Raw genomic sequence first — 14,142 nt, forward strand, 5'->3', positions numbered from 1 at the left:
TTGTATTTGTCTCAGAAGTTTTATTTAACGTGACATCCGTGCATGCTTAACTGGAACCTGCTGATTTTCACCTGCTTCGTGAGAAATTGCACACAGGCCTGAGCAGATACGGATTTAGTCCTAAAATATTTGTCAGCCATATACAGATTATTTGCTTTTTCCCTATAAATATATTTATAAAACAAGGGCCATTACTGTGCCTTAGATTCTCTATGGAAAAAGACGTGCTTCATTTAAAGCATAACAAAAGAATAAGGACGACTTGTTCTGCACCACTAGTTTTCTACTCACAGCCTGACAGGCTGTTATTTCTTTTACTCTCAAAAGAAGAGCAGATATTTTTTCCCCCCCCAAATATGCTGCTGGGTACTTTCGTACAGACGTAGGCAACATGGACTAAAAAATTATGATGGAATTGGAACCAGAGACGCACAAAAAAAGTACTCCCAGCTCTCAAAGCACAGACAGTGTTTTTTTTTTCTTAACACCCCACAGTCTGAGTGGCACTCAAGAGGACCCTGTGGCAATGGAGGCAAAGACGCTGAATTTTTTTCCATTGTGAAATGAGTACTCTTCAGTCAGTTATACTGGTAGAAGTGCACCCTTGTTGCTCCTACTCTACACCCGTCGTCATTGTCAAACGATGCCAGATGATAGACTCTTTTCCTTTTTCCTCCCCTCCTTTTATTTCTTTCAAGTGTCAGTAACTTTCATTCTATCTCATCAGCTGCAATCTTCCAGCCCATTGTTTTTGCACTGTCATGTAGAGCCCTCCACTTAGTAAGCAAAAGAGACAGGCCCAAACCTCCAGAGAGACGTACCTGGCACCAGAAATTACATTTCTATTGAGTTTTATCTGCGACGAGCAATATCAGTCTAGTTTGTTAGAGTAGGTGGAAGACGGCTTAAAATATTTATGTTTTCACTCAAGGTTTCCACTGAAAGCAAAAAAGCAGTCGGGCATCCAGATTAATGAGCTTGTGCTTCTTAAATGAAAGTGTTCTTTGCAGCTGCAAGCACTAGGTTTAGCAGTCTATACACACACACACACACACACACACACTGGAATAATTGATTGGCTTATTATTTAACAGAGTTAATAATCAGATGGCAGCAATCCAGTGCATTTTGGCCCAGAGACATGGTCAGGACAACCTGTCAAAAGGAACATAAAAATGGGAAAGAATGTGACATAGTTGCTGGTATCTAGCCTGAGTATTTTACACACAATTATCTCTAGTTGTTACAGAGGATGGTCTGAAAATGAGGACATATTCAGTGAGTGTCAGTTCTCTGCGTGAAAATAGCTTGTTGACGTCACAGGAACATTGTCAATACAGTAACTCATATGACTGCTCATTGTAGAAAAGGTATGCCGAACAGAATCTGACATGCACCTTAAATGCACCTTATGAAACTTAAAACAGAAGACCACACCGAGTACCACTCCTATTAGCTAAGAACAGTAAACTGATGCTACAATTCACACTTCTTACCGAAACTGAATAATAAAAGACTGGAAAACGTGCCTGCCTATGAGACTTTCTGCAGCAACATTCAAATGGTAGGGTCCGAATTGGGTATAAATGGCATGAAAGCATGGATCCATCCCTCCTTTTATAAATTGGTCAGATTGCTGGTGGTGGTGAGGATATTTTCTTTGCTCACTTTAGGTCCCTCAGTACCAAATTCCCTTTTTTTTTATAACTATCTGAGTGCTATTGTCCACCATGCTGATTCATATATGAACACAGTGTATCATTTAGGAATGTATATTTCCCACCAACTGATGGCTGCCTCCAGCAGGATAACATACTGTCATGAAACTCAAATAATCTCACCAGATTTGCATCCAGCAGAGCATCTTTGGAATGTGGTGGAACAGGAGATTCACATCATTGTTTGATGCTATCATGTCTGTATGGCTCGGAATTTCGGAGGAAAAATTCTTCTGGCACCGCCAACCATGCCTCACCACATAATTCCTTAGTTTTGATTTTATTTTTATAACACTAAGAAAAATATTAACAATAATTGCAACTTGATACTTTAATGAAGTACTTTGAACTTTCTTTGAACTTTTATTTGAACTTGTATTATATTAGTGTCGCTTCCATACGGAAAGAGCTACTGATTACTTATTTCCATAGCACGTTTTGTCATCTAAACCTCTGAGATCTCCCAATGCTCATTTCTTGTCAGCTTTAGTGGAGTCTGTTTTGTTCTGCAGCTCTGCTTGGGGTGCATGCACACGCATGCCAATTGATTTTAGCCAGTGGGTGCAATTCCATTTTCTCTCGGGCTTGTTCAGAAGTTATCTGTATTAATGAAGTCTGTGGGAGAAAGTGCTGTTTTTCCACAAACTTCAATTGGCCGTGTGCTCAAAAGGTTACCAGGAGTGTTCATGACTCAAAGAGTGTCATCTTATTTATACTGCAACTACTCCTAGAACAATTGCAATTTGCACTCTCAGTTTATAGCTGCACCTCATCTGGAAAACACATCAGCTTTTCATTAAATACAAAAGAAAGTACTGCACGCATGTGGAATTTCTAGATAATGCTACCCAACCAAAATAAGAACTGACGTTGGAGTGTGAACTTATATAATCAGTGTTTTCCAGGGTTTTCAGTCATTTCCACTTTCTTGTTATTTCGTGCTTCTCGAGATAACGATCTGTCTAAACACTGAGCACAAAGCCCACAAACCATCATCAGCTCTGGAAATGTTTTGTTTGTGATTGTGTAACATGATCACAAATTCTGATTGCACTTTCCTCCACTTGGTATGACTGCAGAACCGATGACCTCCAGCTTGGTCATCAAGTACATTTTTTTTTTTTTTTTTTTTTTTTTTTTTCGCCTGTCCCATTTGGTTCTTTAGCCATCAGAATTGTTGTCTGAAGACCAACAAGGATACCCAATGGATTTATTTTGCCAAATGGATCATCATGGCATTGCCGTATTGGTCCATTTGATCGACCTTTGTTTTTATTATTTATTTTATTTTCAGTTGTTACAGACGGGACAGACATGAGTGAGGGATAGGAAAGGAAGAAAGAAAGAGGAAGGAAAAGAAAAACAGAAGGGGAGAGGGACAGTGAGAAAGGGGGGAAGAAAAAATATCTCCGGGATCACCTGTTGAGAGAAAAAGAATAGAAAACAAGCAAAAAAAACAAAACAAAGCAACATACTATACACAACACCATCGCATTAATCTAGCTAAGTGTAAACAGCAGTAAATACTAAATATTGAATGTTGTTGTGCAGCACGCAGGACAGACAGCGCACAATGTGCTTTGAAGTAGCAGCCAAGAAAGGTGTGATTTAAGTCTACGAACAGTGAACACCCATGTGCACACCTGTGTGGATCGGCGCGCTTGTATTCAAATGGTTTCCCCATGTAATGGTCTGCTAGAGGATGTAGAGAGCCATAGCCCCGTCCCCCAGGGCATGAAGCAGGCATGGAGGAGATCCAGGCCCCAGACATCCAGAGGCCCCAGAGTGCAAGAGCCCAAGGAGGACCACCGGAGGGGCATCCGTGCCACCTTCATGGGAAGGGCTGAGGATCCCCAGACGAGGGGTCACCCAGTAGCCACCGGGCAGGAGCTAGAGGGGGCTGCACCGGCGTGCCCGCCGGCTCCGCCGGCAGCCAGCTGTGCCAGAGTGAACCGAGCCGCAGGCACAGAGGCCGGAGGCCCGAGGGCCCCCCGCGCCCCGGAAGAGGCCTGACCGAGCAGCAGGCGCCAGGCCCCGCCAAGTAGCCACCGGGAGTGAGCCGGTACATACCCGAGCGCCCAGCCCCGGACACCAAGAACCAACAATGCACCGACCCCTGAGGGCATCAGTCACCGGCAGGGAGTGTGGTGAGGGGAGATAGGCCTCCACACTTTGGAGGGCCTTGGAGTTCCCAGAGAGGTGGAGTCTAAGACCCGACCTGACATATAGACACAGACAAACAGGCACACACAGACACAGACATGCATTCCCACCCTCATGCACACATATACAAACACTCAGCACTCGCCCAACGTAGGAATAAACGTAAATGGACATGTACACACAATCACACTCCCCAAACATACTCTATACCCCGGGTCCAGGTATCCTCACCCCCAGAGATGGAGGTCATCAAGTACATTAAACGGCTATACCAGCTGCTGAGTTTGCCCCTGCACTTAGGCGTAATGCATTTTGAAAGGCAATAGATCAACTGTGTAGAGCAATTTGCAAAATTACAGAAAATTGCAGAGCATTTCCGGTTGTCATGTAGATGCATGACCGAAAAGGTACTAAATCTCTTTCTATATCACACCACTGTGCAATGCAAAAAAAGCTAAACCCTAAGCTTAAAAACCACTGGGAGGTGTGAAATACTTGCAATCCTACCATTATCATAAACTGTCAATATCTATATTTATATTACATTACACAAGACTGTTTTTTCTAAAATGACATTTCCATAAATAATCTTTTAAATAGTTTTTATGGAAAAGTTATGATGGAAAAATTCACTGTATGCCTACTGCTCTGTCTCATTAGTGCCCTCTGACTCTGCTTCATGTGACCGCAAGTTGGATGCTTGTTACCAAAAAACAGGCAGGTAAACCAACAAAATGATTTATTTTAAGGTGATGGGGGTGAAGCACACTGTCATGTGAGGAAGCAGTTACAAGAAACTGAAATGCACCAAACATATGCCCACTGCCTTGTCTTGTTCTCTTTTGCCAAAATAGCAAAGAATTTTCCATATATCAGTGTCATACTAAGGAATGAAAAAGGGAAGTTGACAAATTTAATATCCACACGCACAACTTTTAAAAAATATTCACAGCACTTAAACTTTTTGGCATCACATTATTGGCACCTTGAGGTAGTCGTTAAAAAAAAGTGTAAAAGCCACAGCAGAAGTGACAGATAAACTTGTTCTGTATTTGAGTATAAGAAAAAATAGGTTAGTAGCATAGGTAGGTAAAATAATAGATCACCAACATGGCCTTAAAAAGTATTTAGACACAATTAATGTGGTTGCTAAGTGATGTAAGCTCTGTAAGACTACATTACAGACGAAAAGCTGGATCTGTTAGAAATGACAGACAATAAAAGCCTGAATTCAACAGAAAAATGTATACATTCATGTAATGTTAATCATTTGTTTGTTAGAGAAGAAGAAAATTAAAAGAAAGAATACCAATATAAAGAAAATTACTCATTCTTACTCATATTCTGCTGAAATGCAGTGATACAAAGCTGAACTTATTGAACAAGTGTGTGACATCAAAGCATTACAGAGGAAATAAGAAACAATGCTTCAGGTGGTGGAAAATCAGAGTATCTGGAAATTCCCTTTTTGAGTATTTTATTTCCATACATTTATCGTTTCCTTTTCAATAACCGTCTACGTTCCCTTTCCTTTTTCTTAACGTCATCTAAGGAATGTGTTCTTGCCGACAATATTCACATCTGTACACTGATGGTTACTCAACGCATAACCAGAGCAACCTCAAGGTTTCGTCACAGATTCCATTTATAAACATGTGAACAGCCTCAACTGACACAGTGCTGAGACCCAGCGTTCACATCATCTGAAACAGAGCAACAGTCTTTATCTTCTTCGTGTTTTACAGTGACGTGATTGAAACATTTTGGTTTTCTTGTACTGAACCAGACTGAAAGTGATCAGCCAAACTGAAAAAGACATTTAGACCAAAAAAAGGAGTGAATGACCCACCCATTAAGAACTATAACTACAATGATGCTATTTAAACACTCACTGTGATGTAAAAGGGGAAGACAGGAGCTATGCAGCTCTCGACCCATAAGTTACAAATTTCCCTTAAATGGGAGAGGAGGGGGAGGGGACTTTTTTCTGGTCTCATAAGAGCATTAACGCATGATTCATATCTTTTCTATAACCGTTTAATTTTTGCCCAGCCCTGAACACTTCCTGCACGCACGTGTGCAGAAGCAAACCTCCCTCCTCCTACGTGTGTCTTCCCCTTTCTGTACTTCGCCCTTCCACACTTCTTACTGACATTTCAGCTGTGGCTGTCAACGGGAACTAGCAACGAGAGCAAACTACACAGTACAGAGAAAAACAACCTCTTGCATCTGTAGCTATTGAATTGGCTGTTAATGATCTGGCTCAGCATTCATTTGAGATTATGAGGAACTGCAGTGGCTTGGCTGCATGTCAGCAGCTCTGAAAAGTCTCTTCTGAAGCTTTTTTTCTGATCTTCCTGGACTGAACTCTGCTGAACCTGAAGCAGGTCTGGAATGCGTCTAACACTCTTCACCCACTGGACAGCTTTCTACAAGATACAACTTTCTATCAACAAACAACAGGTGAGGTCATTCATTACTGACTGGAGTTCTGAAAAACAGATGCGGGAATTTATGTAAAACTTTTTATAAACTGCCCTAGAAAAGGACAAGTTCAAAGGTAACTTTTATTATGTTTGCCAAGTTCTTAAATGTAGTAAAGGTATTCATTTATTTTGAAACCGCACTCCATATGCTGGGTTTCCTTTTGTCCCCAGTGGACTGTTGTCAAGGGAAAGATGGAATGCTTGAGGTGATGTGAGTAACCATTGCAAAAATAATTAGGTTTGAAATGTTGATTCTCTGGAGGGTTGAATGTTTTCTGTGATTCTCCCAGCGGTGGTCACCACAGCACGCTGGAGAGGGCAACAGAAAACTGCTCTGCAAGAAGAAACTGTGGACTGCTTTACCTTTGAAACACCACTTTGGTATGAGGGAGGCAAGTTAAAACGCATATTTCTTATTTTTGTTTTAAAAGGGGGGGATCTGGCAATCACCACATCCCCCCTCTTTAGAGATAAGGCTAAAATGCTGCTCTCTTAACAATTCATAATGACAGCCAGATTTACTTCAGCACATAATGCTAACAAACACATAGTTGGCTCAGATGGAAGAAATGAGTGAAACAAGCCCTGGCCAGCTGTGCAAAGTAGTCGTTTGTTTGGATTTGAAATGTACTGATAGATACAGCAAAAGAACAAAAAGATGTATGCAAGAGGAAAAAAGAAAAAAAATATTGTTTTTAAGAAGGACCTGAACAGGACAAATGAACCATTACAGGCATTAGAGGTAAACTCTATCTTTGTAATAGGGGAATACCTGTTTGTCGTTAGTCATAGTATCCTAAGTGGTGACTAACAACTGAACTATTTTAGAAAAGTTTTGATTTATGAGGAAAACTTTCCTATAATGCAGTCATGATAAGTCTCCCATTTTTAGAATTTTATGAATAATCCATTAAATCTAACCCATTTCAAACACACCTGCACACAGGCACATGTGCAGACACACATTATCGTTCTCTGAAGACGGCCTGTCTCCAAATGGCTTCTCTATTATTGAGTTTTCTGGACGTTAATAGCATCAGATGCTTCCTGAGCCTCTAAACACACCAGGGTCAAGCCTGGAAGAGAGAGAGGGAATAAAACAAAGAGAGGAAGCAAATATCAGCGAAAGCCACAGAAATAACGAGCAAAGTTTGATATCCTAATGATAACCATGGGTTCCCATTACCTGGTAAAATAGTACAGTTTTTTTAATGTGGGTTTTTTTCCCAGTGGAACACAAACTAAACATTAACCCCTTAATCGTCACAATGAATCGGTGTATAAGATTGTACTGATGGTGTAAATATGAATAAATACTTTGGTTATTAACTGAAACCAGAGGACATTTTCAAAAAATTGCGTTGTGACAAACTAAAATTTTAAAAAATGTTCAAGGCTGATGACACAGTTTCACAGACCAATAGAAAGCCTATAAACAGTCTGAAAGGAAAACCATAACACAACCAGTTGAACTTTGTAACGGTTCCTCTGAAACAACGTTCCTAATTATGTAGCATTCATGTGTGAGTTCTTTTGTATCAATCAGGTTCTGGCCTTAGTTAGCCTGTCATAGTTTGGTTGAATTAGTTTTGAACCAAGCTGAACTCATGCTCGGTCTGCCCAGAAATATCCTTCTCAGTCAGAATCTAAACATGTCTGTTTAACCGCACTGTTAGCATCTGTAGTCAAAACATGGCCATGCTGTAGGAAATCCAAATTTACCCCGAATAAACCACTAAACTGTTTTAACTGTGCAGCATCTTTTGTATTTTTAATGCATTAGTTGTCAATTATGACTATATATTTCAAACCATTTTTAGGTTTCATATTTTTTATCAATGTGTCAGAATTTAAAACATCAACAAGAACGCGTGAATTCTTCTGTAACAGTTAAGCATGTCACTCTTTAACTTTTACATTAAACAGAGTAGATTAAAACAGGGGGACAAAAAGCCAAAAGCTGTGCATTACTAGAAAATAATTAGGTCTGTTATGTTAAGAGACGGTCATGTCCCATATGAAATGTGTAGGATTTCATTGAAAACAACTGGACTTTAAAAAGTGAAAGTTTAGTGAACTCTATTTATTAGTACTTTGATGAGATGTATAATTGAGTAAAACATATAAAAATATTTATCATTTATACACATTAATGTGTTGCAAGCCCTACGATGTAAGTCATTTTCTGTTAAGCCTGCAATGTGCTGCACAAAACTCATGCAACACGCCTATAATGTAACTGATCGTTATGCCTGCAGGATAATATGTATGGGATATATAAACATCATAAATAATTAACTTTATTAAATGTTAATAATAATGTTTTGCTAAGTTATGCACTGTTATGGACACTATCTAATTTTTCAAACAAAGTTGACAACATACATCACATATTGACATGAAGAAAGACAATTAGTGTCAAGTGATCATCTACATGTGTGCTCCAAATAATATATATATTTTTTAAATCTAGAAAATCTGTATTTCAAAAAAGTCCTTCTGCTGTTCAAAAGGCATTGTTTGCACCCCATACTTGTCTCAGTCTGCAAAATAGGTAGACATATCAGTATCGTAGCTTTTTTGTTATCTTTTCTGGACATAAAAAAACTGAAAGAGCAGGAAATGCAAATATGTTCCATCATCATTTCAATAATATTTTCAGTCATAGAGCCTTTTTTTCCCCCCAGGAGGTAGCTTACATGGCCTTCAGTAAGAACTGGAATCTGTTCATGGCCTTTGCATTGAATTATGCTTCTTCTCTACCAAGCTAGTTAGTGAGCCAGCATTAGCATTATAATAACAATAATAACAATAATAACAATAATAATAATAATAATAATAATAATAATAAGAAGAAGAAGAAGAAGAAGAATACATTTTATTTAGGAAAGCGCCTTTCAAAACACTCAAAGACACTGTACACAGCAGAATAGAGACAAGCAATAACAACAACAAACATAACAATTTACAAATTTATAAGGATAAAACATAAAGCAAATAAATAAAAGAAATTATGTGATAATGCATATTATGGGAAATAAAATGCAGCTCACATGTTATAAGTCACAGTAAGCCACAACAGATTGTTTGCAGTTATGCTAGCTTGGCCAAAAAACCTCATTCATCAGTGTATTACAAAGAATACCCAACAAAGAGCGCAGAGGTTCTCTCAGATGCCTTGCCCACTGACCTTGTCGTTATACCACAAATCTCTCACCTTTTAAATGTCCAAGTTCAGTCGAATAGTTTCGTATCCTCTCTGAAACTGCACTGCTAGCTTTACTCTCATGGAAAAGAAGACTTCCTCAAAGAGGTTGTTATTCATGTCAAAATAACAAACGGATTATTATCACAGCGGCTTATTTGACCTGCTCTTTGTCTTTTATCTTTTTGAAACAGAAAGTATTACTGGATTATTATTAAATTCATTTTGAAATTCTTGTCTCTGCTGAGTTACGCTAATCTTTAGGATGTATCTGGCATGAATTACACTCAGAGCTCTGTGATGGACCAGGTGTGATGGTGCATCTACAGATTAAATCAGGGAGAGAATTAACTGATTCATTTATAGAGTGCATGAATTTCACATTACTCATTCTTGAAGCTGCAGTAAACAACTACCTTCGTCACATCTGCATCTGTTTGTAATGTCACATTTAAATTGGAAATAACTGGTCCAACTCACTATATGACTGACAACTTTTTTGTCCCCCAGAATGCAATTCTGTGGGAGCCTGCAAGGCTCTTATTGTGCTGAGAAACAAAAAGTAACCTGTATTAATCTGTGATTACTGTAAAATGCAAATGATCAGTTTGCCTGTACACTCTGTGCGATCCTTGCCTGCAACTTAGACGACGCAGGAGAATAAATGCAGCAATTTATAGATAATTTAATAAAAAGCATTAACAACAAGTAATGTGCTCAGCTCAGGGGATCGAGTGCAGAAGGTTCTACATCAAGTTAATGTAAAAGGTATCAGTTCCCTAATGCTGTCTGTTTCCACAACAACGACAGCTTACATTATGACATGTGTTCTCCATACAGTGCAGCTGAGGCAGGGACTTTTGGCAATTTCACTTTCTATTAAAACCGTGGGTGCAAACTGTTATCATCAGGCAGCATGACTAAACCCATACTAGGAAGCGGAGGACTCCCATCGACACTATGCCTGAACACCATATAGTGTGCAGAATCAAACTATCTCACATTGAGAAACATCAGGACAACCAAATTGTTTTGTATCTCTTGAGCTCAGTCAACCATGAAATAGAATAGGGGATACAAAATATCTAAGCTATATTATATGTTTTTAAAGTATTACGGTGAAGTCGTGTTACCATACAAATTGTTACTGTATTTATTTTAATTTCAGGGATTTAATTATGTATTTTTGTCTTGCAGGTGATTTTTTTTAACCAGGGGAGCTACAGCTAACTAAAGGAACCATGAACTCCACTTTTAAACCAGAAACAAGCAACAACTCAACATGCGTTAACATTGGAGAGAGTGTTGTCAGTGACTTGCTGATGTTTGTTTACATACTGGCCTTTGTTTTTGGTTTGATCTTCAATGTACTGACCCTGGGCCCCATCATTCAACAAGTGAGGCAAAAAAATGTCCTGGGAATCTTCCTGCTCAACCTGTCTATCTCTGACTTCCTTTTCATCATCACTATGCCTCTTTGGATAAATTATTACCGGTTTAACCACCGCTGGATGCTAGGTTCTGGGTCCTGCAGTGTAGCTGGCTTTGTCTACTACTCTAATATGTATATCAGCATCTACCTGCTTTGCTGTATCTCTGTAGACCGCTGTCTGGTGGTCAGCTACCCACTCCGCTTCAAGACACACCGAACTTCTTGCTATGCCTGGATGCAGTGTATCGTAGTTTATGTGGTAGTGGTGGTGATACACATCATAATGCTGGTCTATGATAATCTCACAGACGCCCATGATGAGAACAACAATAATGACCGTTGTTATGAGACCTACCCCATGGAGAAGCCTATTGCTCTATTCAACCTGCTCAGAGTAGGCCTGGGCTTCCTGCTACCTCTGCTAGTGCTGGCAGTGAGCTACTGGAGGGTGTTAGCCACTGTGGGCCGAAGTCCCGGCCTGAGCGCCCAGGTTAAGAGGAAGGTCCGTCTTCTCTCCTTTGGAGTCATTGGGATCTTCTCAGTTTGCTTTGCTCCATATCATATTCTTTTGCTCATACGCTCACTAGTATTTTATAATAACAATTTTGATAAGAGTCACAATGGGAGTTACTGCAAGTTTGAAGAACAAATGCACTTCTTCTTCTCCTGTACGCTTGCACTGTCCAGTTTGAATGCTGTGGTGGACCCAGTGCTGTATGTGTTGGTGAGTAACGGAGTCTGGGAGCAGATGAAACTAACCTGGAGATGCCGCAGACGGACAGAACAAGTAGACTGTGCACTAACTGCTTACAAAGGAGGAAAAGCTTCCACTACTAATTTAATATGAATAATAAGCTATATGTGATAGACATGTGTACAATTGTGTGAGTGTGTATTGACATATTATAGGATTTTGCATGGCAGCTTTTTCAAGTAAAGTCTTCCTCTCATGAGTTAAGTAACAGGATTATTTCCATCCCACTTGTGTAAGTTGTTTTGTGTATGTATAAAAGGCAATCTTTGTGGTTACATTTGTATGTTATATCGTGCACAGTGTAAGGAGGAAGCTGAATAATGTATGCATCTCAGTCCTGGTTAATGTGATATTAGTCTCGGGTTCTGCTCTCCCACGAGTTCTTCAGTGTAAGCCACTTCTGGTTTTGTTGTTAGACTCTGTTGCCGCAACTGAAGAGCCCTTGTATTTTTTTTTTGTCCAATCTATGCAATCATAGCGTGACTGAGCAACCCTGATATATTTAAATATGCATTACCTCCAATGCATGCCATACAAAGCCTTTGTTAGCATAACTTTGTGTGCCCAGTGTCTGACATATTTAACAAGAAATAAATCAGTATTATGTCCAGGTGCTCAGAGTTTTTTTTTCACGCAGACAGTATGCAAAAATTAACTCATACACCCAGTCTCTTAGTCTTCGCCATTAAACATATAGATAATTATAAATGCAACAATAATAATGGATGTATATAAGTGTGTGTCAGGGGTGTGAGACAGAAATGGAGAAAAATAATAATAAAGTGAAAGAAAGACAGCAAAAAGACTGAAAGAGGAAGCATTTGAATCAACATTATGTCTGTTACTTGGTTCATAATTTATACAGCAGCTTCCTCATGCGTCAGCAGAGCTTTTTTTTAGTAAACATCATTACAATTCAAGATGAACATTGACTGCATAGTATAAACCCTGAATAAAACCAGTTTTGTTTAATTAAAGGTCTATACTGCTGATTTCCTGAATTGTACAATCATGTATATCCTTCCATAAGAAGCAGTTTCGGAGGTTTGCTACTCTGGAGAATTCTGGTATCTGTTCATATGCCATAATCTTCCCATCAAATTCACCCTACCATGGAACTATGCTCATAGAAACTACAAAAACCCCAAGAGCTACATTTCAGACTCGACAGGTCTCAGTCAACCTATGACAAATTGGCCAAAAAAGGGAAGGACACAAGTGTTACAATAGCCCAATGTCCAGACCTCAAGTCAACTGAAATGCTGCGACAGGAACACAAATAGCTGTGCATAAAAGAATGGCCACAAACCTCAATCAACTTAGTCAATTTTATAGAGAAGAGTTCACCAAAATTCTTCCACAATAATGTCAGAGAATAATAAATTAATACAGAATGACTTCTTTAGATATTGCTGCTTTGGGTCTAGCAATGTGTTTTTTTTGTTTGTTTTTTTAATAAAAGGATAAAGATAAAGCCAGGCTTTATTCCTCTGAAGTACAGAAATGTTCTGGTTTCTAAACCTTACTTTATTTTTAAACCCTCATATACATCATGTTTAGATGCTTGAAAAGCTCTGTTGGCAAAAAAAGAAAGCATGTATCTAATTTTTGAATGGAAGTCACAACTGGTGATGCTGAAGCTGCCCCATCAATTTCTTTTCAGATGCAAAAGAAAGAAAAAACAATGTTCTTTTCACCACAGTTTTAAAGCTTGCAGCATTTTGAAGAAGCGTTAGTAAATTAATCAGGTTTAAAGAAATTAATGTTGCAGTCAATCATCTTGTGGCATTAGCTCCAACATCTTAAAGATCCATTTTCTCCAGACTCAGCTTTTAATGAGCTAACTCAGGTTGTAGCCAGACTCATAGGAAAATCAATGCGACTTCATTGATTAGCTGTTATGACTCATAGCATTGTAATGCAGGCTTGGTCTTAATGGACTATACCAACAAGCTATACTTAGATCTTATTTTAAGCATTTGGAGTCTTTGGACATATACAACGGAGCACTCAATAGAATTAAGTTTTTCATTTCCTTTTACCCTAATGAGCTGATTAATAATTAATTATTACTAGTTATGTTTTGTATTTCATAAGAAAGAAGCTCTCATAATAAAACTCTTTTTTTTTTTTTTTTACAGTGTACTGTCTTTGTGTTTTTGTTTTATTTTTTAAAAGCTAATTCTGCTTATTAAAGAGTGGACCTTAAAAACAAAGAACATAATTGAAATATTTTAGAAAAGGAAGACAGCAAAGTTATTAAATGTACAATAAAGAGTTTGCGATTTACTTGTGCTGCATCACATCCACTGAAGCATATTAAATTGAATGACACATAGGAGGGTTTGTCTCATCAGAGACTTGTTCATGTATATTTGTGTGAA

The 14,142-nt window shown here is 38.8% G+C and overlaps 1 protein-coding gene across 1 annotated transcript; it reads left to right on the top strand.

The window, feature by feature from the left end:
* Nucleotides 1-5,060: 5,060 nt before the first annotated feature.
* On the top strand, nt 5,061-13,819 carry gpr184 (G protein-coupled receptor 184). The gene is made up of 2 exons (XM_085183927.1): nt 5,061-6,344; nt 10,770-13,819. The coding sequence occupies exon 2, from the start codon at nt 10,814-10,816 to the stop codon at nt 11,849-11,851; it is 1,038 nt and encodes a 345-aa protein (XP_085040053.1). The 5' UTR covers nt 5,061-6,344; nt 10,770-10,813; the 3' UTR covers nt 11,852-13,819.
* The last annotated feature ends 323 nt before the right edge of the window (nt 13,820-14,142 follow it).

Source organism: Neolamprologus multifasciatus, chromosome 14 (assembly GCF_963576455.1).
Source record: "Neolamprologus multifasciatus chromosome 14, fNeoMul1.2, whole genome shotgun sequence".
Taxonomy (NCBI): Eukaryota; Metazoa; Chordata; class Actinopteri; order Cichliformes; family Cichlidae; genus Neolamprologus; species Neolamprologus multifasciatus.